This window comes from Meleagris gallopavo, chromosome Z (assembly GCF_905368555.1).
Source record: "Meleagris gallopavo chromosome Z, MGAL_WU_HG_1.1, whole genome shotgun sequence".
Taxonomy (NCBI): domain Eukaryota; kingdom Metazoa; phylum Chordata; class Aves; order Galliformes; family Phasianidae; genus Meleagris; species Meleagris gallopavo.
This window is the reverse complement of record NC_139435.1, coordinates 50,737,566-50,763,237: the sequence shown is the minus strand read 5'-3', so window position 1 is coordinate 50,763,237 and position 25,672 is coordinate 50,737,566. Positions and strand designations below refer to the sequence as shown.

The window sequence follows — 25,672 nt, the reverse complement described above, 5'->3', positions numbered from 1 at the left end:
GAAAAAAAGAATAGCATATGGACAACTATTAAATAATAGCTTCTTGCCATTCAGCAGATCTCATCCCTCTTAAAGCTGGGATGCATACAGTAAGTAATCCAGTCATTTTTTTATAAACTGTCATGGAGTTAACTAGATCAATCTATGCCCGTGACAGGGGGGCAGTAGGCCTCCGGGCCCCCCCAGCCTCACACAATGGGAAGGGAAAGGGAAAAGGGACAGGGAGATGAGAGCTGAGCTCAAGGAAGGAAAAAAAAAAACAGCAGCAACCATCTCTGGAAGAAAACTTATTTTACTAACTGTGATATCGGAATGCAAGATAACACAATATAATACAGTCTAATTGAAATTGAGACTAATAAATCAAATAAAATAGAAGAGAAAGAAAGTTCCTGAGACCGGGTCAAACGTGAAGAGCTTGGTACAGCTAGGAAAGCACCCTCCAGCACCCACTACAAGGCAGTAAGAGAGACCGCCCCACCCAGAAGGGCCAGATCCCATGAGTTCCATAATGCATAGGGATAGGTAACCGGAATTGGAGCATTAACATTTTACCTCCCAGTGCACTACATGATGTTACAATGTGAAATACTGAAAACCAAAAAACACCAAAACGTGACATGCAGTGCTCTACAGAATGGTGCATCATACACAATGTCATGCTTGTGCATTTGCAAAATACAGCTAAGAACAGAACAAGGAAAGTCAGTAGAACTCATGTGTATGAAGGGCAAAAAATAACAATCAGCAGCTGTGACGATTGTTATGCTACTTTCCTGAGAGATAGTACCTATCTAGTACTAACTTCACTGTTTTAACTAGGCTTGCTTTGTTGTCTTGCATGCTTGGAGGTAATTGTTAATGTAGCCCTCCACTTTTATTCATCCATCTTCTCTGTTGAAACTAATGGGCTTTCCAGCCCTGCCTAAAGGTAGGCTCCTATGCCAAGAGTGCTGGACCCACCATGCTCTCGTTCAGAGGTCCCCTGGCCCTTCTTAGAGCAAGCAACAAAAAAGCCTTAGTAACAATGGTCGTTATTATTAATTATTAATGTCATTGGCATTGTCACTTATTAATATTAATAATCCTGCTAATAAAGAGCTCAGTCCCTCTCCCTGTGGTATGGAGCAACCTCAAACAAATCCATGGAAGGGCACACAATCAGATGTGTCATTTCCAGTTGCCACGGTAGCTTCCTTGTATTCCCTTTGCTTTAGCATAACTTGCAGGGGCATTTCACAGGTGCTTACGGGTGCTGCAGAGAAGTGCTTTGCATGTTACACACTTCTGTGCTCCCCTGTTTTTCGATAAGCCTTGTTAGTGAATTCCCTCCATTTTTCTCCCATGTAGTACAATGTTAATATTTTCCACTGCATTCATTAGTATTTTCCACTGCACAGAAATCAAAAACACTGAAGTCAATACAAAGGAATGGAATCTGTGGGCTGAGTCCAAACAGCACAATGCTGTGAAAGAGCTGTAAGTTCTGAATGCTGGCTTCCTCAGAGCTGCTGGGGGTTGTGGTGGGAGTACAGCTCTATTCAGAGGATGAGGAAGAATTTCCTACTGAATTTTTGGGGCACTATTGGCTGGTAAGAGCTGATTTCTAAGCTCAGGAAGTAAAAAGTAAGCAAGCTCTAAGGAAACTGCTGCTGTGTTTCAAAGCACAAGTTCTCAGGTGCTTTTAGCTCTAATTTTCATAATTGGAAAAAAACATGATAAGATTGTTTATTCTTCTCAGATGGGAAAAGTAGAATTTGGAGAAGTTTTTTTGTTTGTTTTTTTGTTTTTCCTTCTAGATGTCAGAGCTGTGGCTGAAAAGCATTTATATCTGTTTATATCTGTTCAGACAGGTTTTGGAAGTTCTGTTTTCACTGTTTATAGAAACTGAAAAAGCAGGAGAGTTTTTGTTCTTATTCATATCTGTGCAATCCTTTTTAGAAAGCAGCAGGTGTTACTTCTCATTATTTGTTCTCAACTACAGTGTCAGCACTTCCATAGTTCTGTCCATCTATTACTTGTATTTATATTAGAATTTTGAGACCTTTTAACAAAGGTACAGTATTTCAGTAATAAACAGGAAAGATTTCAGCTCTGTATGCATACTACATATTTAATTTTCATGATTACTTCTACTCTCCATTCAAAGTCTATATGAGTTTCATCAGAAGTTTTAACTGTATTGTATTTTTGCCTAAAATGACGAGTAGTTGTTCTACATGCTATGCTGATAATCTTCTTCATAGGAAAATATCTGTATAATTAATTCTGCTGTTAGTTTTATTAAGCTCTTCCTATTAATGCTGTTTTGGCAGTGAGTTCCACCAGTAAATTTTGTGTTGTATGAATAGAAAATTTACTTGTGTCAGTTTACCTCTGCTGCCTATCAAGTTCACAGAACATTTCTCACTATTGCCTTATGATAATAATTAAGAGTCCCAATTTTCTTTCTCTAAACCATTCATTGCTTTGAATATCTTGACTGTGTTCATTCATCTTCTGCATAAATTAAAATGTAATATTAGTTTCTGTTGCTTACTGTCTTATTTTTCTTCAGTGAATTCCTATAATTTCAATACTTCTCTCTGATTTTTTTCTGGATGTTCTGGATTCTTTTTTTTTATTGTTTTTGTTTTTAAATTTGAATTCAGTACTTCAGCTGAGTTTATCTCATCATGTTATATAATGGCATTAGGAAAAGTTAAATCATTACTGTCGGTCATCCATTTAAGTTGGTTATATTCCTCGGAAATTTGACATTATCTCCATAAGTAATCCTGTCACCTATAAAGTTGGCAGTTCAACCTTCCTTCTTTTTGATGTGAATTAATAAATATATTAAATAACATCAGGTCTGGTATCAAATTTTACGATAGTTCACTAATAATTTTGAAATATATATGCTCTTTTACCTATTTTTCCTGGCTTCATTACTTTAATATCCTATTTCTCTTAGGAGCAGTTTGAAAAATTTATTTTGAGAACATTGTAAATTATTATTTGCTTTTCTAATATTGATTGCATTGGTTTTACAATCTGCAAAGTTCGAAGAAATCAGTCACAAATAATTTTAAAGCTTCAGACATCTGTGTATGGTACTTGAAGAACAACCTGTGTGTAGACTTAGAATTTAAGCCCTACTGCTTATTTCTTGCATCTGCATTACTTGTTGAAGAGCTTGCAGAGATTTTCATAGGGACTGTGACAGACAATCTGCTTCAAATTAGGAGTGTTAGTAAGAGAAATTATAGAATGAATCAGCAAAATGAGCAATATTGAATTATGGGAGACGGAGTGGTGTTTGCCCAGAGGCTCTGAAGGAACTTTGGTTGAAATGGTTTAACTACTCACAGCAGTGCTTAAAGCTTTTGTGTGTTCAGAATGAGGACAGGCTCATGGAAAGAAGAGCCATTAAGAACTGCTAAGGAAGAAGGAGCTGTCCAGTAAACCACAATTCTCCCTGTGCCTGAAAACCATCTGGGCTTGTCTAAGTGTCTGCTTGACCTCTGCTTTTGACTGTGGGTACTCACTGCTGACTGCTCTGCAACAGAGAGTGCAAGCAATCCATCCACATGTTTAATTTCAAATAGCCTTACTGTAGTCTGGGTGCTCCTGGGTCATCCAACACAAATGAGACACTTTACAGAAGCTGCTTTAGTCCAGTGCAGGTGCTTGTTGTGGTCTGTTTGCTAACTGATACGCCACAAAGCCTAAATACCTGAAGTGCTTGTGTTTTTAATTTCAGACTGTCAGGATGGAATAGTGTCGAGCTTTTTCTGCAGGAGTGACATCTACTGTGTTTCTTGTTTTCTTTGGAAAAAGTTGAATGCAGTATATCCTCCCCGCCAGTTATTTCAATGATGATAAAAAATTCACAGCTCTTCTCCCTGTTTACTTAGTATATCCATGCCCCGGATATAACAATGAGTGCAGATCTAGGAGAAATAATGAAATCTATGGAAAGCAGGCACACATGAGAAAAAAGACATTATACAGCACCAGCTTTATTACCTGCTGCTGTTGGACTGGGTACTGAGCTTACAACCAGGGCTGAAAAGCATTTAAACTTTGTTTACTAGACAGTGAATGATGCAGAAACTGTTTGCTGAAAGTGGAAGATGAGAGCTGTTGTTGAATTCTTGCAATCTAGTGCATTTGACTAGTTATTGTTCCTTCTGTGAGTGGTACTAAAACGAAGAGTTAATGGAGGCCTAATTAGTCTTCTCTGCTGGAAAGTACTACGGGAATAAAATGGGTTATTCTAAACAGACTGTGCCTGTATAGGGATCGTGACAATCTAACACAGTTAGTTAGATGGCAAAGGCAGAATCAGGGAATCAGGTGATGATGGCATCATGCTCACACCCTCCTCTGGTCAGCCGGTGCCAGCAAAGCTCTGAAGTTGATGTCATCCTCCATGGATTTCTGGCATCTGTGAAAATGTCAGGAAAGGATCAGGGATTTTGGAGGGAGATGCTCTCCAATCGTCTTTTCGGTGTTCTGTTTTCTCTCTTAAAAGGAAGCCCATGTTAAAAAGGATCTGATTCCAACAGGAATGCATCATGTTTTGAAAGCCAATTTAGCATGTTTCACGTGCTAAATGCTGCTGAGTGCCCCTTTTGCTCACTTATCCATTTGTTTGCTTAATACTTCATACGCACTCTGAAATGTTAAACTATGATGATTTGTAGATTTGCTGTCAAGCTTATTATTCCCAGCAGGTTTCCTAGCCCTTCTCCTCCTAGGGTTTTGTGTATCTGTGGATCTTGGCAATTCTTAGTTTCCAAACACAGAGCGTGCAAGGTAGGAGGCAATGAGGAAAAAAATGTTGTCTGGGGAAATGCTTGAGTGACTGGTTAAAGTACTTCTTTTATTTGTTTCTCTAGGAAAGCTCATAAATTCCATTAAACACTTATTTTTCATCTTCTGTAAATTAGATATCTCAGCTTTTTTTCCTGCTTTGTTTGTAAGATTTTGTGTAAACAGCGTTCTTTGTGATCCAATATAACTTCTATGTCATGAGTACTCAGTGGTCATGTTAATATTGCCTAAGGACTAGCAAACTTCCATGTTTCAGGCCATTTATTTTATTCAGTTATCATTCTAACATTACATTAATCATCTAAATGTTGTATTTAATTTTAACAGTAATTTGCTTTTCTTTTTCTTCCTACAGTATCCCTATTCGTTATCTTTTCAACTAAGCATTATTGATTTCTTAAAAGTAAATTCATGTAAGTTGATGAAAGACAAGCTGGTAGCTTTGAATAGTAGGTCTTTTATTGTAAATTGACAGTATATACATACAGTATACAGTGTTTTTGGTTTGGCTACGAAAGTTAGTTTTATTGGGAAAAAAAAAGATATTTATGCAAAGATTTGCCTTTGAGCAACTCTTTTGCTTTCTAGCACTATAATCTACAATACAGTACCAGAAATGAAAGCTATTGGAACATTTTCAGAGATTTTCAGAGTACAATTTACTGTGGTCCAGCATAAATATGTGCTTTTTTTTTCCGAGACATTAGGTATGCTGAAGCTTATTTCAAATTAATGTAGAACAGAGTATTGTAGTGGTTAGACATTAAAATAACATTGTAACAAATTACCCTACATTGCATATTCACGGAGCCATGCAACCTTTGTTAGATGGCTCAGATTTAGATCTCTTCCAAATTTTCAGTAGTTCTGAGTAAACAAGGAGGGATTTCTTTCATGTCAATGAAATAAGCAGATACTGAGAAAAGGAGCAGTGAAGTTTTATCAGGCTTTTCTCTGGATTTTCTTCCAAAAGAATACGGAATTCGTGGTTCACACCTCTCTCCTTCTCACTGTATGCCTAGAATATTTGCAGGGAACTTTTCCAGATGCTGCTCTTTTCTTCTTTTTTATATTGTTTTGCCTCAAATGCCAAAGTGTTTTTCTGCATTAAGTAATTTTCCAAGAGCACTGCTTGAACATTTATCCAAGAAATTTATATTAAATAAGCAGTATTTTTGGAAATCTTTCTGCAATTTATTAATATTTGATAGATCTGTTGAATAATTGTAGCTTCCATTTGAAATGTGCATGTGTCTACGTTATCTTTGGAACATTATTTCATAGTAGTAGGCTCTGGACATGTCAGGATTTGTCTCGAACTGAAATAGGGCTAATAACATGATGATTGTATTTTGTTTTTTGCTTTTGAGTGCTCGTGGTTCTTTCAGTCAGCATTTTGGTCACAACTGTGGGATTCAGTCTCAAATGACTTCCAAGGAGATTTTCTTTAAACATTCAACTCCCATAATAATGGTGCTTAAATCTCCTATATTTGTATTTTCATCTTGATTGCTGCAGATTCATGTCCAGAGTGCAAGATTTTGGATAACCTACTCTGGCTTATCTGAGGATGAGGCATTTTTCTCGTCTGGATCCAATTCCTTAAGAAAAGCATTTTGGAACTGGAAAGCCGAAAGTGAGAAAAATGATCAGTTGAGATTAATACATAAAAGATGTGGGAAAAGCAAAACTAATCAAGAAAAACAACTGATACAACAAGCACTTGTTTATGGCTAACCAACAAATGTCCAGCCAGTCCCTGACAACAGCAGCTCTGTCAAATCCACCCCCACTTCTCCCACCCAGTGGCATGGAATTTTCACTGGATCTGTTTGAGCTGTTTTAGTTGCATTCCCTCCCAGGGCTCTTGTCCATCCACAACAAGCCCACAGATCTGCAGTGCTGTGGATGGATGTCTGCAGCAGGCCTTCTAGTGGGATATGGCTGTCCTACTGGAACGGGAAGGAGTCCGGAAAAGGGGGAAAGCAGCCACCTGTGGTAGGCAGCATCAGCTGCGTAGAGTCAGAGTGAGATCTTTGTGCTATATTTGTATTATTTTTCATTCTTCTGCAGCTGTATCCCCTATCTGTGCCCCTCCTGGCTGGGGAGGGTCCTCCTCTTAGCAGGAAAACAGAGCCCCTTGGGCAAGCAGTTTCTCTGTATGTGCTGGAAAGTGGATGCTACCACTCAGGGGGCATGGAGGTTTTCCCAGGGAGATCTGCCCTTGCCTCCCAGGATTTTCAAATGTGAACCTAAAGCGACTGGTAGATTCTCATCATTGCAATGCTTGACACTACCATGACTTAATTTGTTAAGGTTCATACCAAACTCATGCCACGGTATTCACACCATTGACTGACATTGCTTAATTTGTCACCACAACTAAAGGCATTAGCCAAAAAGTTATAATGCAATGCAAATTCATGTTTTTGTTTCCTCCCACTTCAGTGAAATGGCAAATCAATTAATATGGAGCTCTTCTGCATTCATGTACCTATTTTATCTGGAGTGTTGCTGTAACTGTACTAAAATGTTCAGTAAAGGAAAGATCAGGAAGGATCAGAATTAGGCAATACTATATGACGCAGCCAGGAAAAAAAGGGAAAATAAAAAGCATTGGCCAAAAAGCCTTCATTTGAACTATATTGTCAATTGCCATTTTTTTTTCTACTTCACAGAAAGCTTGTAATACCACCTTTTCCCCAGAGTTAGTACTGTTCCTCATTACTTTTTTAAAATTATATATTTATGTTCTAGTATTGCAGCTGTTCATTATATACATAAAGAGCCTAATTCTTTAGATAGGTGGTAGTGCCAGAAAGTTACAGAAGGTTCAAAATGATTTTTATCAACTCTTACTGTATGTTTGAGAAAGAACAGATTGTTGTAATATTCTGCTCATAGTCATGGTGTCTTCTTGTACAGTGAACTGTCAGTGTTTTCATCCACACGTTTATGTGGTTTCTATTGTGTTTGCTTTATGCTGTTTAAAATATTGAATGCTCAGTGTGTAATAACATTTTATTGCTTCTTTCTTTAATAATCGTGACCACAGATACCATTTATTTCTGTGAAACCCTACTCTTTTAATAATGATGTGGTTTTCTCTGTATTTTAGAAATCCTCAGTCTAATTTCCGTTTGCTCATCAGCAGTTATTTTCAAATCTATTATCTACGTGTTGTTCTCTATAGTAAAATTCATGCCTAAAGACCTAAGCTAGCAGGTAGTACTTACAGATGAAATATGTATCATTTGTAAACAACTGATCTGCTTTTTACAAATACAGTCACTGAATGTGCATTAACAAGTACTGAGGTCAAAACTAAGTCCGCAGTTTTAAAGCTCAATTTTAATTGTCTAAGATAACCCTGAGATATGATGTACATGTTAAATTGTACTAGCAAAGTGGAAAGCCCTCTCTGACTGTTCTCTTTCAGAATGGTTTCAAAACTATCTCGACTTTTTTTTTCTTTTGTTTGTTATTGGTGCTAAGAGGAGAACAGATGCCAGTACGTGACATGCAGTAAGTCAGTATTTAAAATAACTAATAGTATATGGTCTGAAGAGTTATAAGATGGCTTAGTGGAAGGGTGGGATCTTATAAATTGCTAAGCTCCCATTGAAGGATTTTAATCTCTTCAAGAGTCTTCCCAGAAGTGACAAGATAACATGGTTATGGTACTCCACATGTGACATCCTTCAAGAGGTAAGAACAGTTAAAACAACCTGATACAGACATAATGGAGGAGGCCTGTTTCAGGTCACCTAGTGTATCTTTCCAGGTCATATAGAACATACAGCTTTACCTCATGATCTCACTTCCAAATATGCTTCAATATAACAGTATCGTCATGGTTGCCTGTCCTCTTTCCCTTTCCCGGATAAAAAGATAATGACTTACGCCTGTATCCTTCACCAGGTCTGAAGCCTTTTAATAGCAGTTCAAAAGACCTGGAGGAGATCAAATGCCTCCAGAAACCGATTAATGTAGGCTTGCTGTCTTCTTAGCAACTTTCCCAGAAAAAAGAGGTTAGAGCCTAGGAGGTGACTGGTGAGGCCATTAATCCCCAGTCACAGGTTTTTGAGCAGCAACCAGGCCTTGGACAGTATTCAGCAGCTGCTATCTCCATGCCCACTGCAGGAATTAATCTGCATAATGCTTTTTCTACCAACATTCTGGACCTATTGCTCAGAGGTCTACCAGATACTGCAGCCCTGCACACGGCTTGCACTCTGAGAGATGATGTTGCATGCATACAGATGGGGCAGATCTGCTTTTGAGATCAATTGTTAGTTGAAGTAAACTGCAGCAATCCTCATCAGAGTTTTCCTACACTATTCAAATAATTGAGATTTACAGATTTTTTTTATTAGCAGACAAAGAATGATTAGAGTAATTCCTCGCTGACCTCACTGTCACCAATGATTTTGTAGCCACAGGTAAGTGACACAAGCAAAGAATAGTGTGCAACTTCTTGTGGCCAACCAACAAGACCATAACACTTTCTGAGAACACAGTGTGTGAATATTTAGGTCCCAGTCAGTGATGGCATGATGTTCCAATCAGTTTGGTTTTGCCTCAGTCACTTTGGTTCTTACAGCAGCACTTTATCATACACACTTGGACAACAAAGAGTATTTTTGGAAGATCCTTTCTGAGAGCATCTCCTCAAAGTTTCAAAATTTGCCTATATTCTGGATGAAACACTCAGATTTTTGTATGATTTTTGTTTTTATGACCATACCTTTCTCTCCAACATCTCTGTTTATTAATAGGACAGTTGCCTAATGTAAGCTTCAATGTAGCATTTCATTAGCAAGACAGTTATCTACTAGAAGGCATTCAGATCTTTATTCTGTGTCCTAAAAATATCTCCTATCTCTTAAAGCTCTTTTTTTTTTTTTTTCTCCCACTTCTTTCAATTCCATTAACTTTAGCAAAGTTCACTTTTGATTCTGGCTTATTTATTTCTCCTGGTTTCTTTTTCTTTTGGAATGTTTGTTTTGTAAATGCACTTCAGCCTAGAGTAGAGAAGGGTTTGGGCTTAGAGGTGTAATCCTTCCCTAAATCACCCTGTTCTATCATGGGGCCAGACGCACAGTGCACTGAATAAAGAAATTTGGACAACATGCGTTGTACTCAGGTTTTGATGTGAATCAGTTCCATACAATCTAGAACAAGTCATTTACTTTGTTTTGCTTCACTGAATAAAAAATATAGTTTTGGCTAAAAGCCGTATACAAGCATTAAATATTATTATTGGCCAAGCAGTATATCAATCAGTAATGTACATATTACTGCAAAGGGGGAAGAAGACTTGGTTTCAAGTCTTTACTTTGTGTTCATTCCCTTTTGTAAATTCCAGTCAGACTGTCAATAGCAATTTGACATTGCTTTCACAGTTTATAGTTAAAGCCATCCTCTAGCAAACATCTTGCTTTTTAGATACCTTAAGCCTTCTGCAAGAAAACAAATCAGAGAAATTAAATAACGATAAAGCTGTTGATAGCTTTTTATAATAAATTTTATCTTCTATTTAAATGGCAGTTATTTCTAGAAATTTGGCAATTGTAGCCATACAAATGATGAAATTGATTCCAGTTACAGCCCATCTTTCTTTGGAAAGGGAATATCAGTAGTGTTTGAAAAATGGATTAGTGAGAGCCTTGGTTTGCTTATGGTGGCTCCTAAGTTGTATTTGCTAACACAGCTTCTTGCTGGAAGAAAGTAACTGCAGCCTTTCCCTAGCCCAGATTATTTTCTCCACAAATCTTTGGAGAAAGAAATAAAAAGCAGCTAATAGTTGTAGGACATGTGGAATCAGTTTAAGTAAAGCTGAGCTCTGATCCTTCTGACCGCCCCCACTTTCCTGTGCTGTTTTGTCTATTCCTTCCTTAGAATATGTCAGCAAATTTTCTGTAAGTTCTTTTCTCTGTCTCTTTCTTTTTTGTTGTTACTCTTGTGTCTGTATGTGTGTGTGTGCTTTTGTTAAGGGAATTATTTAAAGCAGATGTATTGTCAAAAAAAAGTGCAAGTTTGTCTTGTAAAATATTTTTAAAGAAAAATAGCCTCAGGATTTCTTAAAGATATTCCTCTTGGGTTCTGGAGATGTCACAAAGGGTACTGTTTTTGTTATATTTGCATAATTCCTTTCTCACACAATTTAATTATAAATCAAGATAACTGAGCAAAATTTGTGTATCTACACTGAAGAGACAAAGCTTATATATATTTAAAAAGCAGAAGGATATCTATGATTTCTATATGAAATATTGCCTACTTCTGCTGGAATAGAAAACAGATTATTTTCATGTTTCTCCTGTACTGGAAGTATAAGTTTTACATGAATGAATAAAAGAGTCTTTTCTGTTCATAAATTAACTGCATTAGATATATTCTGCACCTCTTCAGAAGCTGTATGTCTGAGGACGATATACAGTGAATTCCTCAAGAGTGTAATAAATATTAAAGAACTAATTTTAAAAATCACCCAGTTGCACAGCATTAAATGTGCTACATGTTAGTGGTCATGATTGTGATCCACAGAAATATTTATTTGTGACATAAATCATTATTAATCTTAACTGAGAACAAAAGACCTTTCATTGTTCTTCAGAATCTGACTTTTTTTGTGTCTCTGAATTGTTGGATTAAGTTACACTCAGTCACTGGAAATAGTTTTACTATTGCACTCTCTCTTTCTCTTCCTCAAAATGGTTTATTTTTCAACAATCTGTGTTTTGTGTCTAAACTCTTTCAACATCTTTACAACTCTTGACAATATAGTTGCGGAACCTGTGTCACTAGAATAACTTCAATGATCTAATATTAAGTGATATTTTCTACATCCAGTCTGACTTAGAAAGACTGGAAAAATGTCAACAAAATAAGCAAACCAATATGGTGTCTGCTAATTAGGAATCAGGAGAAGAAAAGAAAAATGCAATACAGCCTATCATAATTTTTTAGGTGCTTGTCTTTGGAGTCAGTTACAGAGACTGCTGTAGTAAGTTGTTTGTGATAACAAAATGCTGAACAACCTTTTTATCAAAGATTTTGCTGCTTTTTGCTAATCTTGAAGTATTTTTAATTACATTTCATGTTTTGGGAAAGAACTAATCAAATTTAACCTAGAAAGTATAATACGACATTAATCCACTGAAAATGTTGAGTAACAATTCCAACTTCCCTTGTAGTCAGTAAAAATGAAGATAAATTGTTATTTTTGCCCGGAGCGATGCTTGGTTTTAAGCCCGTCTAATTCTGCATTTCTCTTGAATTCTGGCTCTGTGTGGACTTGATGCTACAGCCTTCCTGGGATTAGAGATAGACAGCTTGGAATTATGTCTCCAGTACATTTCATAAACTTGAATATTAACAAGGACTTGTCCAGCACTGCATGACAGGCTCAGGTTTGTGGGTGGATGCCACATGCTGTCACACAGGATGGGGCTGCCCCTGTGCTGCTGTGTTGAAGGCAGCACGGAGTGCTGAACACCTGGCAGAGTTTCTGTGAGCGTGGTAGGTATGTGAAACTGGGTATACGAAAGAGATATGTGGCACAGAATGACAGTGTGCCTTTCCTGTGCTAAAATTAAGCAACTCTTCTGAAACCTCATGGATGGATGCATGGGGTATTTCCTACAGATTTGTTTTTGTATAATAACTATTATTCTTTCCTTTAGGACAGCGAGAAAAAAGGTTTTATGGATAAACTGTATGCCATTCAAGAGGTGTGTGTTAGTGTCCAGAACATCCTTGATGAAGTAGCTTCCTTTGGAGAAAGGATAAAGAAGTAAGTGCTGACATGGTGCTCTCTACTCGTGTTCATGAGAGGCTCCGGTTTTGGCCAATCTGTTCCTAAAACTCATCTTTATTTACTTTGCTCTGTGGCAGACCTAACTTAATGACAATATTGCCAGATTAATTTTGGAATTCAAAAATATATTAATTGGGAGGAAAATATCAGAATTAAGGCATTGGAGTGAAACAGAATGAGAATCTTACTGTGAATCTAACAGCAGTTACTTAAAAATAATAATAAAAAATGCAATTTTGATAAAGGAAATAAGCAGAGCTGAAATGAGGTTTCAGGATATGTAGATGAAGGCTCACAGCATTCTGGCTTGTATCAGAAATAGTGCAGCCAGCAGGAACAGGGAGGTGATCGTCCCTCCATACTCAGCTCTGATGAGGCCATACCTTGTGTTCAGTTTTGGGCCCCTCACTACAAGAAAGACATCAAGGCCCTGGAGCGTGTCCAGAGAAGGGCAGCAAAGCTGTGAGGGGTGTGGAAGTCTTACAGGGAACTGCTGAGAGAATTTGGATGGTTCAGTCTGGAGGAGGCTCAGGAGAGACCTTATCCCTCTTTACAGTGACCTGAAGGGAGGCTGTGGCGAAGTAGAGGTCAGCCTCTTGTCCCGCTAATAGTGATAGGATGAGAGGTAATAGCTTTAAGTTGCACCAGGGGAGGTTCCAGTTGGATATAAGGAAACATTTATTCTCTGAAAAGAGTAGTGATGCATTGAACGGGCTGCCTTGGCAGGTGGTGGAGTCACTGTCCCTGGCGGTGTTTGAGAACTATGTGGATGTGGCTCTGAGGGACATAACGATGCAGATGGGCTTGGGTTGGACATAATGATCCTAGTGGTCTTTTCCAACCTTAATGATTCTTCGTTTCTACAATATGTATATTCATTTCATTTGCTGTAGATGTTCTGTTTATGTGAGTTAGGAAAACCTTTCCTCTTGGATTATATTTAATTTATAACACTTTATAGATGATATATCAGAACTGCCAAGAAGTTTAGACCTTAAGCAAGAGAGGCTTGAGATTTGTGACAGGAAGTTTGGTGGATTTTTTGCAAGGTCACCAAGCAGCAGCCTAAGGACTTTTGTTTGACATCCGGAGAGCTCCCTCCAGAAGCACTGTCAGCTGAGAGGCAGGGACAGAACTGACTTGGCTTTCTGCCCTTTGAAAGCTGAGAGCAGAGACTTGCAAGATGAAGAGTCATGAGAAGAGTGTTCACAGCCTCCTTTCCACTGTGGCAGGGAGGGTAGGCAGAGGGGTGTCTTGTGAGCTACACAGAGTAGTGTTGCTATAAAGTTTCCATTCATGCACTTCACATATCTTATGGAAAAGTTAAAGCTGCGTGTTCTTGCTTGGTTTGGGTATACTCTGAGCACAAGGCATCTGGAATATGTTCTTTTTTTTTCCCACTATCCAATGCAATGTGCAGCACCTTGGTGTTCCCAGTTTCTAAGACCGTAGCCTGTACAGAGGGATATGACCCCAAAATAAATGTAAGGCAATTTTAGAGAATTGGTATATTGGGTAGAGGTCGTGCTGCAGGAGATATTCTCACAGGGACACTTGCAAATAGGCCACATTCACAGCAGCAGAGGCAGATGTAAGCACAGCGTATTGCACAAGTTTTCCAGACAAGTCAAACGAGCCTCTGTAAAAGAAGTCTTTTATCAGAAGACTGCTTATGGAAATTGCCTTGATGATTAATTTTTTCAAATTGTGCACTTTGGAAGTAGGGTTTGTTCTGTTATATACCAGATGAGAGCAACAGAATTTTCTAAGCATAGTGAGACCAAATCTTCCTATAATTCTCTGTAATTTGTTCCTAAAACTATAATGGGAAACCTGTACTGAATGCTGTGCTAACACAGCACATACGGAGGTTTGCTAAGTGAGGAGCCAGTGTTCCCACACATGGTGTGTCTGTGATCCATTGCACAAAGCCGAGTCACAGGAACATGAGCAGACCCTCAACCTTCTGTTCATCCCAAATGCATGCAGAAGAGGGGAAAAGAGCAGGTGTCCCTTGAGGAGAGCGGGAGTGATCCCACACCAAGTGACACTACATAATGTTCACTCTGGAGACATGTCAAAATTGCCAGGGAGAAAAGAAGACAAATAAACACATGAAGCCAGAGCTCATTATGAAAAATATGGCTAGCAATTCAGATAATTGCAGTTATTCACCCAGAGAAGCCAAAATAATGTAATCGCACTGATTGGGCATATAGTTAGTGGTAATTCTTTAAAGAGTATCATCAAGCTACTTAGAGCCAAAGCTGCATTTTCCTTCTGCATAAATGTCATGCTGCACCTTTGACATGGTGGTGCTTTCATGGTGCAGTCCCACTTAGTCAGGCTCCCTGCACTGGTGTTCCCATGGGACACACATCTAAGTTGGCCATCTGTCCTTTCTCTCTTGCTTGCCTGTAGAGACTGGGGAGCCACTGCATGGCTATTTCTAGACTCATTAGTTTTCACTTATTCTGCCCATACATTAATCTCTGCAAAATGAGGAGATCAGCAGTTTTTTTTATCAAGTAATAGAATATCAAGTTATAGAATTTTGAACTCTTGTTAAGTCATTTTTAATCTGGGGCTTTTTTGTAAAGCCAGTGCCCTGAAACTCTGGTGGGATCCCAGAAATTATTCTCCTTTATTCAAGGAATATCCATTTGATTTCATTTGATCTGGAATGATGAAGTTTTTTTGTGCCTTTTCCTGTAATGTACTTTTTCTTATGCTACTCTCCCTCCCCTCCTTTTTTTTTAAAAAAAAAAACAAAACCAAAGACCTTCCTGCATTTTTCTCCTGCCGCTTGACCAGGGGTTATTTGGTCCTTCTTTCATCCACTGCTGTTGTATCCTTTTCCATCTTCTTCCTACTTTCTGCTCTTGCTGGTCAAGGAAAAATGAGCTGAAAACGGAGATCACTGTTGCCTGAGCAAGTACATTTGCAGGGACGGGAATTGTTTGTTTTTTTTCCAAAACTGGGGGAAGCATGGAAATTGCATGAAGCTGAGCACACTTCCTTTGGAAGAGGTGGGCAGCAGGGCCATGGAGACATGCCATTCAGTGGAGCAGCGGTAATGCCAGGACATCCTTTCTTTTTACCTGAGAGTAGATACTTACATTCTCCCTGATGTCTAGCATCCCAGCACCCATGCCTTTATTTGTAGTCTGAGTTTGTTGTCACTAATGGAAACTGCTATTCCTCCTGGGCTATTTCTTGCTCAGTGTGCATTTTATTATTGACTGGCAGGTGACCATTTTCTGATTTTTGTTAATCTTTCACTTAGCACATTCAACTGGACTGTCCCGTTCCTGAGCTGGCTGGCAATTGTTGCCCTCTGTGTGCTCACAGTCATCCTGTATTTCATTCCATTGAGATACATTGTCCTTGTCTGGGGTAAGTAAAGCCTTTTTTTAACTGTCTGTGCCACTTAGAAAAATCTGGTTTTTAAGGGATGACTTACATTGTCAGTACTTTTCGGTATTTATGGTCATGAAGCTTCTCCATGATGGAAACAGACAGGTTAGTTAAAAATCACAACTGCATAAAGATTTAGACACACCTGCAAAATGCATTTTTCTTGGCTGGCATTCTAGACTTCATCATATTATAAACATGTAGCCATGAGGATTCTTCATATATCAAAGTGTTGCTTTGTCTAGATATTACTCTGATTTATTTTCACCACTTATACACAAACAGAGGCATTTCAATCTATATAGTGCATTTAGGACAATATGCCTGTTTTACTGCTATACTTCATCTTGTGAAAGTATATGTAAACATAGCAACAAGAAACCTGTTTAAAAGGTCACCTTTAGTCTGAAGAAAAGATACGCACTGTGTCTGGCCAGTTGATAATGAAATGAAACTAAGGATCTGGAGGGCGGGTCTTGGAGTTGGAAGTGTGATTGAGCCAAACTCTCATTACTTTTCCTTATGTTTATTCTTTACACTGATTTCTTCTGAAGTAAGAAGTACTACTACTTCATCTGCTATAAATTATACTACTAAATTTGCATTTGTTCATTTCTTATACATCGTACATCACCATTAGCTGTACGCTTAACTCAGTAGTGTAAACTTGCAGAGAACACTGTCTCCATTAAATCTTTTCTGAAGGGAACAATCATGGTTTTGTAAAGAACTTTTGAATTCAAGGAACATAAAATCATCGAAGTTACTTCAAAGGGTATGTTTATTATTTATCAGCCAGGATTGGTACTATCCTTGCAGTCTTTACAAATCAGTGCAGCAGAATATGCAAAATAGAGAGATACAAATGATAAGGATTTGAACTAAAGAAAGAACTAAAAGAAGCAATTATATAGTCTTCTATAGTGTCTTTTCCTGCATGGGAATTTCATTTATTCCCATACTCCATGTCACTTGGATGGAACTCACACTTTTAGTTTAGCAGAGAGACATGTCATGCCACGTGAAGGCAGTGGCTCTCCTTTCAGAAATGTAGCATTCCAAACACATGCCGTTTTCTCCATTATTTTATGTTTCTAGCCTCCCCTGTGTATATACATTTCTTCATCTCTTTTGTATATGCACTGGAAAGGAATCATCCCTGTTGCTTGACTTTCGTCCGTAGGAAGCTGAATATCTCTGTAGTGGCATCTGCCCATGTTTTTCTTTGGGAGGGCAAATGGTTTTTTTATGAAAATTCCTCCACGCTGTGGCTGGTCTTATGTATAGCTGTCTTCCTCTTGTGGATCTGTATAGGGACTTCCTGTTCCTGCCTGCTCTGGCAAGAAATTCTCAGTTCTTTGCTGTTTTTCTCTTCAGCAGGCTCTTGGTCCTTGAGCTTTTGCTACATTAGCCCAAGTGGAACAGGAACCACATTTGCGCTCTAATCCCAGCAGTGCAAAGCCTTGGTTGATGCTACAGTTGTGTATGTATTAAAGAGTGTAAAGAAAATAAACTGAAAATTTTCAAGCTTTTAGAAGAGGCCTAATCCTCTTGTTGCATTTTGTTTCCCCTATAGCCTCCTGACTGATGTTCTTCTCTTTTCTCAAGCCCTGCTGCTGCATGCATTTGCTTTCACAGTGTGTCTTTCAACTGTTTTCACAGTGTCTTTTCTTTGAGCAACAATTGATAAGGTAGGCCTGTTTAATTCCTGAGTGCACCAGTGAGTGGTCCAATAGCCATTTGCAATAAGCAGTTGGGCAGACCTTGAATTTCTTAGTGACTTGCTGATGAAGAGGATCTTCTTCAACAAACATTTTTGAATTCCACATGTTCTTTTCCAGTATTCATTATTTAATCTCTGGATAAAGATATTGCAGCAGTCTTCTGCTTTATCAGAGAGTTGAGAATTCATTCAGTGAGAACCCATGGGCGTTTCCAAGACTGCTGCTGCTTGTACACTGTGTCTGAAGCTTTTATGTCTCTGCTAAAGCTTTCTAAAAGTCTCAAAGAACTCTTGAAAGATAGACTGAATTATTGCTGATGCCTTGATAAATTACACAGAGCAGCACATTTTCAAATGCTATCCCAGCTTTCTCCTGCTCAACTGAGAATCTGTGCAGTTTGTACCATTACTGGCCATGACTGAAATGTGTGCTTCCAGCACCTACGCACAAGATTCTTATGAAAACTACATGAATCTGAGATTATATTTCATGGTACATAAACAAAGATAAGTTAAAAGCTTACTTTTATCTTAGTTAAGGGAGGATTCTTGGTGCTTTTGAATGCTGTTTGCCAGTTGGCTCTGTAAGGCTGTGATGTAGAAGAGCCATTGCGTCCATTCTCTCTGTGCAATCAGATCATCTGCATCTGTCATTCCCAGACAGAGATTTGTGTTACTTCTTCCTTCAGCCTTCACATGGTGAGCTACTTCTTATCTACTTCATCATCCATAGCTATAGAGAGATATTCCTTGTTATCTAACCTGTTATTAAGCTGTCCAGTACTAGTCCTATCCTTCATAGGAATGGGGTATGTGTTATTTCTCTCCTCTTCCTAACTTTTGCATCATGAACACAGATCCCATTGTAAAGGGAGTTCTCAGTCAGATTTGTTTAAAATTATTAGAGGAGTTGGAATGTGTTGCTAGAATGCTTGCACTTTGAATCACAGGGAACCACAACAGCAGATGACTGCTAGAGCATTGACAGTTTGTGCTTTCATTAATGCTAGTATCAGGCTTGGAAATTGATCCTAACTTATTTCTCAGGACTTTCTCTGTGTATATATCTACTGAGTAAAAAAGATGACTACAGTAACATTTGAATGCTCTTTTCTGCAGGTATCAATAAATTTACAAAGAAGATTCGAAGCCCATATGCAATTGATAACAACGAGCTACTTGACTTTCTGTCCAGAGTTCCTTCAGATGTGCAAGTGGTGTGTATAGTTCTTAAGCTGTTAAGTGTTAGTTTAACATATGACATCATGATTTTCTGATTAAAATTTATTTATTTATTCATTTGTTTGTTTGTTTTTAAAGCTGTTGTTTTGATTTCACTTTCTTTGGCTTAAAGAAATTGAAACTCAAGTGTGGTATACATCATGAGTCTTAAGTAGTCTTTGGTACTTCGTCCTGCAAGCAGTAAGCAACTATCTCTGTTATGCCTACAGGAAATCTCTAAAAATACAGTATTTGAATTGTCTGTAGGTGCTACAGCTTGTGTTGAGCAGCCTCCAGAGATGAGGCACTGCAGTGATTTTTTGTAGGAAACATTGCTATCTTAGGCCACTAAGACAGGCAGAAAGGCCAATGGAGGACCAAACAATGCCAGGAGCCAGTGTCCTATGTTCTGTGAAGCTCTGTGTACTTCACAGGTGAAGATTTTTGGCTGCAGTTCAACTGAGACCATAAAATTCTTTAAAAGTGACGTAGTTGCGAATTATAAGATTTTATAGTGCAGTATACAACCCCTTGTGTAGGTACAAGCACTAAGATATGTTGGACACATAAATTACTTCCAGTATCACAGTGGTGATACTCTTCCCATATTTCTGGTAGTGGTTTCTGATCTGAGCTAGTATAAATAAGAGGTGCATATGCATATGTGTGATGTGAATCTGATCCTGTCTTTGTTAGGCCTTTGAAAATAAATGTGTTTTTGTGAAACAAATTGCAGAGAATATTCATTCAGCTCCTTAGAGGTGGTAGTATTTATTTTCTTTCACATCTCATGCAAGAAAAAAAACAAAAGGTAGCCTTTTTAAAGCTTACATCAGCAGAGTCTTACTTCCTGGCAGGATTTTCCTAAATGTGTTTTTCCTTCTTACTTTGGAACTATCATTCTGTTGTAGAATCACAGCTGTAGAGTCCATATCGTTTGCAGGGGGATAGTTTTCCCTGTTTTTTTCATTTCACCTTGAAAAAAAATAGAACTCTTTCTTTCTTTCTCTAGCAGGTGCCCACCTGACCAGTTTCTAAATGTTGTGTTTAAACAGGTGCAATACCATGAACTGAAACAAGATCCCAGTCACAGCCCAAGCAAAAGGAAGAAAAACAATCCTGGCTAGAAACTAGCATCTGCTGGGGGACGACAAAAGGAAAAACCTACAGCCTAAACAGCATTTCCTTTCTCTAAGCTTTTTATTTATTTTGCCTTTTTTTTTCTAATGGGGAGAATTTGTAAATACCATATAAAGGTGTTTTTCATTGAATATATACTTAGCACTGTAAAGACACATTTAATGAAGGTTTCAAGTAAGGCTGTTGCTGTTTGGAATAGCGTAACACGCTGAAGAAGTTAGTGTAGAATGGTAAAAACGCACTGCTCCTCAATGGTCGGAGAGATCTAAAATACTCAATTCGTGCCAATGAAATCTACAAAAGGTATCAGTTTAAATCTGACTCAGAAGTTCTGTCAGATTTTATTTGTGAGCCGTAATATTTTTATCCAGGAAGTCATCGTTACAGTTTTCTATGTTTTATACATGTCAACAGAAATACAATGTAGTGAAACCTACTGCACTTAAGTTTTAGCAGTTTTTTTTCAAATCCAGACCCTGGTGTTAACTTCTGGTGCAGTGTACTCCTGTGCAGTAGGGCTACTTAGAAGACAATAAAAGACTCCAAGCGCAAATCTCTCTTTGGAGCTCCCCAATGAAGTTCCTGCATTTTAATCATTCCATTATTAGACCTGAAAATCTCTGTCTCTCTCAAAATACTGCCAGGTTTCTAATTGATTGCCTATCTGATTTTTTTATATGTACCTGTAACCTTCATTTGTACTACATGGTTTTGTGAATTAAGCCCATAGTTCTGCTGTACTGGAAATACTATCAAACTATCTCCATGTTGCTTTGGGTGTCATGCTATGAACACCCTTTGTGCACGTGAATATTTTACTATGGAAATCTTGCAGAAAATGTTTTTGCTTTCAAATCACGAGATCATATTTATATGTGCTCTGTGCTATAACACATTACCTGTTACCGGTGTGAAATATAAAGTAGAAGAAATTATGCAGTTATGGTTAAACTGATATACTGACTATTTTGTTAGCTGATCACATCATCAGTTCTGATAACAACTGCGCCCTATTGCATGGAAACTGCATTGTTTCATGAATTGGACGGAACCTAGAGTAGGAAAGGTTTACATTTCAATGGTTTTAGTGGCCACTGCGTAACGAGTGCTTGGGGATATATTCTGATTCCGCTTGTAGACTTCCACGCTCAGCTCCCTGGGTAGTGAGCAGAGAGCTCATTCCGAGGGGACTTTCTGTGCACAGCTCTTAGTCATAGCTCCCGGTGATTCTAAAGGGGATTTCTGCCCAGGGAAGGCTGCAGAACTCCATCCTCCAGAGGAGTTTTCTGTGTTGTTCTCCATGGGTTACCTCTCGTAGTTTGCAATTGCTGATGAAGTTATATTGCACTACTCTGACTATTTTTTGAAGAGACTATTTAGAAATACTTTGCAAGCAGATGTATATATCTTTGTCTAAAGAATTTTACGTTAGTTGCATTGCTCCTGAAAGATCATTCTGAATTTATTTTACACACACATTGATAGCTGATTTCTGATATAAAAGTTATTTTGATCTTGTTTCTTGTGTTTGAAAAAATGCCAATCAACCAATCTCTAGAAAGTCTTAGGCCTAAATATGCTAATGTTACATCATGATTTTAAATGAATTTATGTAGCCACCTTTTCACTTTGTGTTACCCAAACAATAGCTTACTATTGATGACAACAGATTTATTTGTGAGCCTTGTTTAAAAAAAAAAAAAAAAAAAAAAAGCAAACTTTTGACTTGACAGTGTGCAAATTGTTGCCAGTTTTTGCTTTTGCTTTGTTCTTTGATACATTACAAGCCTTGTACCTTCTTAAAACTACCCATCACTCTGTGTGCAATCTCCAACTGAGTTGGGTTTTTTTTTGTTTGTTTGTTTTTTCTGTACTCAATTTCAGATGTCTTCTTTGGTGGTAATGTCTTGAACACACATTTTCTGCATTAAACACAGTTTTAAGCATCTCTCTACTTATTGCAGAATGCAACTTCTTTGTAGTCCTGTGGTGCCATCACACAGATGGAATGAGGGGCAAGTGATAGAAAACATTGTATGTCTGTGTGCAAGGTTTCTGTGTTCTAAGCCTCTAAATATGGAAGTGGAGCTGGGGGGGCGGGGAGCATCGGTTCCTTGAAACTTGCTAAATCACTGTTAATGCCTCTTTTGTTTAGAACTGATCTCACTGAACATGTAATGTACAGAAGTAGAACTGACTCAGAACACCTTGATTAACTGTGGCTTATCCTTGCCACAAAGCAGTGTTTTAAAATGTTTTAAAATAGTTTGTCTGTGCTTGTCAGTTTTTTAAGTTTGTGGGAGAGACCTATTTAGAGGTTTGGTCTTGCCTTATACTGTAAATATTACACTGTATCTTTGATTTCTATATGGATGCTGAAGTCAGTTCCTTGTTAGATTTCCCTGGTATTACTGCTTAGCAACTTTTCCATGCATAAGCAATCAGGAAAGAACAATGTATCACACTATCATGAAATGCTTTTTGTTCTAGGGAAAGAAAATATATATGGTTCCACACTTAAAGTTAAGTGTTAGAGCACTCTGAATCCATTACAGGCTGTTTGCCCAAGGTGCAGTTATGTTTCTGCTGAAAATTCACAGTACAGTGACTTCTATCCAAAGTCAGAAACAAGTGAAAATATTCATAATAGCATCAGTGATCTTTAACTTGAGGAGGTACAGTACTGTAAGCTAGCATTTAAAATCCAAGTGGACTAAAAAGGAAGGTGCAATTAAAACAATAATGGAATAATAAAAAATTCGTTAACTAGGCTGCATATCTGCTAACAGGAGCTTTAACAACAAGAGGAATAGTTGTTGAAACTGTCAACAATGTACTGCATGATAGCGAAGTATTATATTCTGACATAGTCCAGGAGTACAAAGCAAGACAAGAAAGGAAAAATTCATTTTCTAGTCATCATTATATCATTCAAAAATCAGCATGATGTTTGCAGCTCTCTCATTTCTGCAGGTGATGTACTGGCAGCTGGACACAAACTTCTGTACAATTCTGAGTCTGCTTGTCTTTGGAGGACAAACTTTTTTCCTCCCAACTGGGCTGATTTCCAGATTGCTCTGCAGCTGCTTCTATTAAAGCTGCTAATTTCCCACCCCCCACCTAAACTGCAATTGCAAATTTTCAGTAAATGCTTCCTCCTTTGGAATTTTTCTGAAATCTCACAGAGGTGATCAACCGAAGATTTAGAAGTTGAATGTAGTTGAAATTATAGGTATTTTTCAGTGTGAAGCACGATTTCCGTCGCCTTCTGCCTAATTAGAGCACAGCATAAAAGCATTGTGTTTTTCTCAGAGGAGAAATCTGACTATTCCCAAATAGATTACAGTTTTAGATGGCATCTGAGAAAAAAGTGAGGTCTTTAGAGAAGCATGCTATCCCCTACTTGGCACTGATAGAGCAGGGTGAAATGCATGTGGCTGGAAGCATTGTGCAGTGCATGAGGAATGCAGGAGCAGAAGTGGGAATGGCCTGGAGTAAAGATTCACCTCCAGGTGAGCTTGTTCTGCTCTGGATGAAGAAAGGACACGTCATTTCTACCGTAGAAGCATTTGCCCTCAGCCACCTTAACCAAACCAAAAAACTAAAACTAAAGTTGTCCACTAGCCATAGAAATGGATGTGCATAGGCCATGCAGTCAGACTTGGATACTTTTGCTGCAAGAGCTATTGGGAATTCTTTGCTGCTTCTTTTGTGTCACTGTAATCAGTCAAAAGGAAATGTTTCTCACAAACTAAGATTTTTAGATCTTAGTTTAGATTAAAAATCCATGAGCTACCATTGTTTGGGAAGGGAAGGGAAGGGAAGGGAAGGGAAGGGAAGGGAAGGGAAGGGAAGGGAAGGGAAGGGAAGGGAAGGGAAGGGAAGGGAAGGGAAGGGAAGGGAAGGGAAGGGAAGGGAAGGGAAGGGAAGGGAAGGGAAGGGAAGGGAAGGGAAGGGAAGGGAAGGGAAGGGAAGGGAAGGGAAGGGAAGGGAAGGGAGAGGGGAGGGGAGGGGAGGGGAGGGGAGGGGAGGAGAGGAGAGGAGAGGAGAGGAGGGGAGAGGAGAGGAGAGGAGAGGAGAGGAGAGGAGAGGAGAGGAGAGGAGAGGAGAGAGAGAGGAGAGGAGAGGAGAGGAGAGGAGAGGAGAGGAGAGGAAATTATCCATTGCACAGGGCACTGTACTTCTGGATAATTTCCTTTTTCTCAGTAAGGGTTGAGGGCTCAAGAGATGTCAGATTTAGCAATATTTTGAAGTGAACATATTCTGCACCAGTGGAATCTTGAGTGTCCAACTTAAAATTCTGAAAGTTCTAAATTGAGGGTTTTTTTTTTACTAAAGGCCATGTTTTTCTTTTCATCACCTTAGTTCTGAATTAAATTTAAATGTCAAAAGCTTTCCTATGCTTCAGGTTGCACAGTATAAGAGCCTGAAATCCTTAGCTGTGATTCATACAGTAATAAAGATTTTTTCCATTTTAATATAATCAAAAGTAACACTCAAAACTGCTTTTCTTGCTCAGCTTTTGATTAAATTACAGCAGGTGATTAAAGGAAAGGCCACAGTGTTGATCATTGATATCTTTTTGATTAAAGAGTGCAGACTAATATTTTCTGGAGTAATTTAATAAGTTGATATTGCCTGACCTTCTGTACCCTGACATAAAGGCACACTCCTACAAAGTTTACTTTGCATAATTGTTCATTATGCATGGTCTTTTCTGTGAATGTCACAAAAAAAAAGAAAAAAGTACCTTTTAGAGCCACAACTGATGAAGAAGGATCTCCAGTCAAAAGTAAGAAAGAAAGCACAGACATGCTGCTTGATTATGCAAAAAACATGTTCAAATTTATAGATAGTGTTAAGCACAGAGCAGTTGTGAGGAAATGAGCAAGCGTTGGAATTCAGGCTCTTACTGTCCTCCTTTCATGCCAGAAATCAGAAACTTGAAAAGGAAATGGAAACATTGAATGTCTCATTGTGTTATTTCTAAATATTATCTAAAGGAAGGAGGAAAGAAGTGCAGTGTTGGTGTCTGCCCTAGCTGGGTGCTTCCTGGCAGAAGCTTACCTGCTGCACAGGGCCATGTGATGGACGTGCTCTGATCGCTGTGGCTGTGGAGGCTGCCATCATCTCACACAAAGGCACACAAAAAGGCATGAGCTTTCTGCCAAACGAGGCACTGGAAAAGCTCTTTAAGGGATCTCTTGTCCAGCTCTGCTTCACATGTTAAACTGGCCTCATTAATCAATGTTTTGGTGCGCTGACTTTCTCTCAGTAGCAGAAGTTTCCATCTCATAAACCCAGCATACTCAGTGTACATCTATTCTTGAGCTAAAACACAGAGGAAGATTTTTCTCTGCCCCCTGAACAAATATGGTAACAAAAGCAAAAAGTGTTCTCCTTTACCCTGAGTCTACCAAGCCCTGGGACATGCACTAGCTGTGCAAGCCATCCTTCTTGTGTCTAGATGAGTTGATGCTCACAAGTCATGGTCAGATTGGAAAAAGGGGCCTGGAGACCACAGCAGC

At 38.5% G+C, this 25,672-nt stretch overlaps 1 protein-coding gene across 9 annotated transcripts in view; it reads left to right on the top strand.

The window, feature by feature from the left end:
• MCTP1 (multiple C2 and transmembrane domain containing 1) overlaps positions 1 to 22,098 on the top strand; it is a 257,514-nt gene extending 235,416 nt beyond the window's left edge. For 6 of the 9 annotated variants that reach the window (XM_085212694.1, XM_085212691.1, XM_085212692.1 and 3 more), the window contains 5 exons: positions 8,467 to 8,529; positions 12,510 to 12,619; positions 15,930 to 16,039; positions 18,903 to 19,000; positions 20,060 to 22,098. In XM_085212694.1, the coding sequence (XP_085068820.1) occupies positions 8,467 to 8,529; positions 12,510 to 12,619; positions 15,930 to 16,039; positions 18,903 to 19,000; positions 20,060 to 20,131 (453 nt within the window). In that variant the 3' untranslated portion in view covers positions 20,132 to 22,098. The other 3 variants (XM_085212695.1, XM_085212693.1, XM_085212696.1) reach the window with 2 other exon arrangements.
• The last annotated feature ends 3,574 nt before the right edge of the window (positions 22,099 to 25,672 follow it).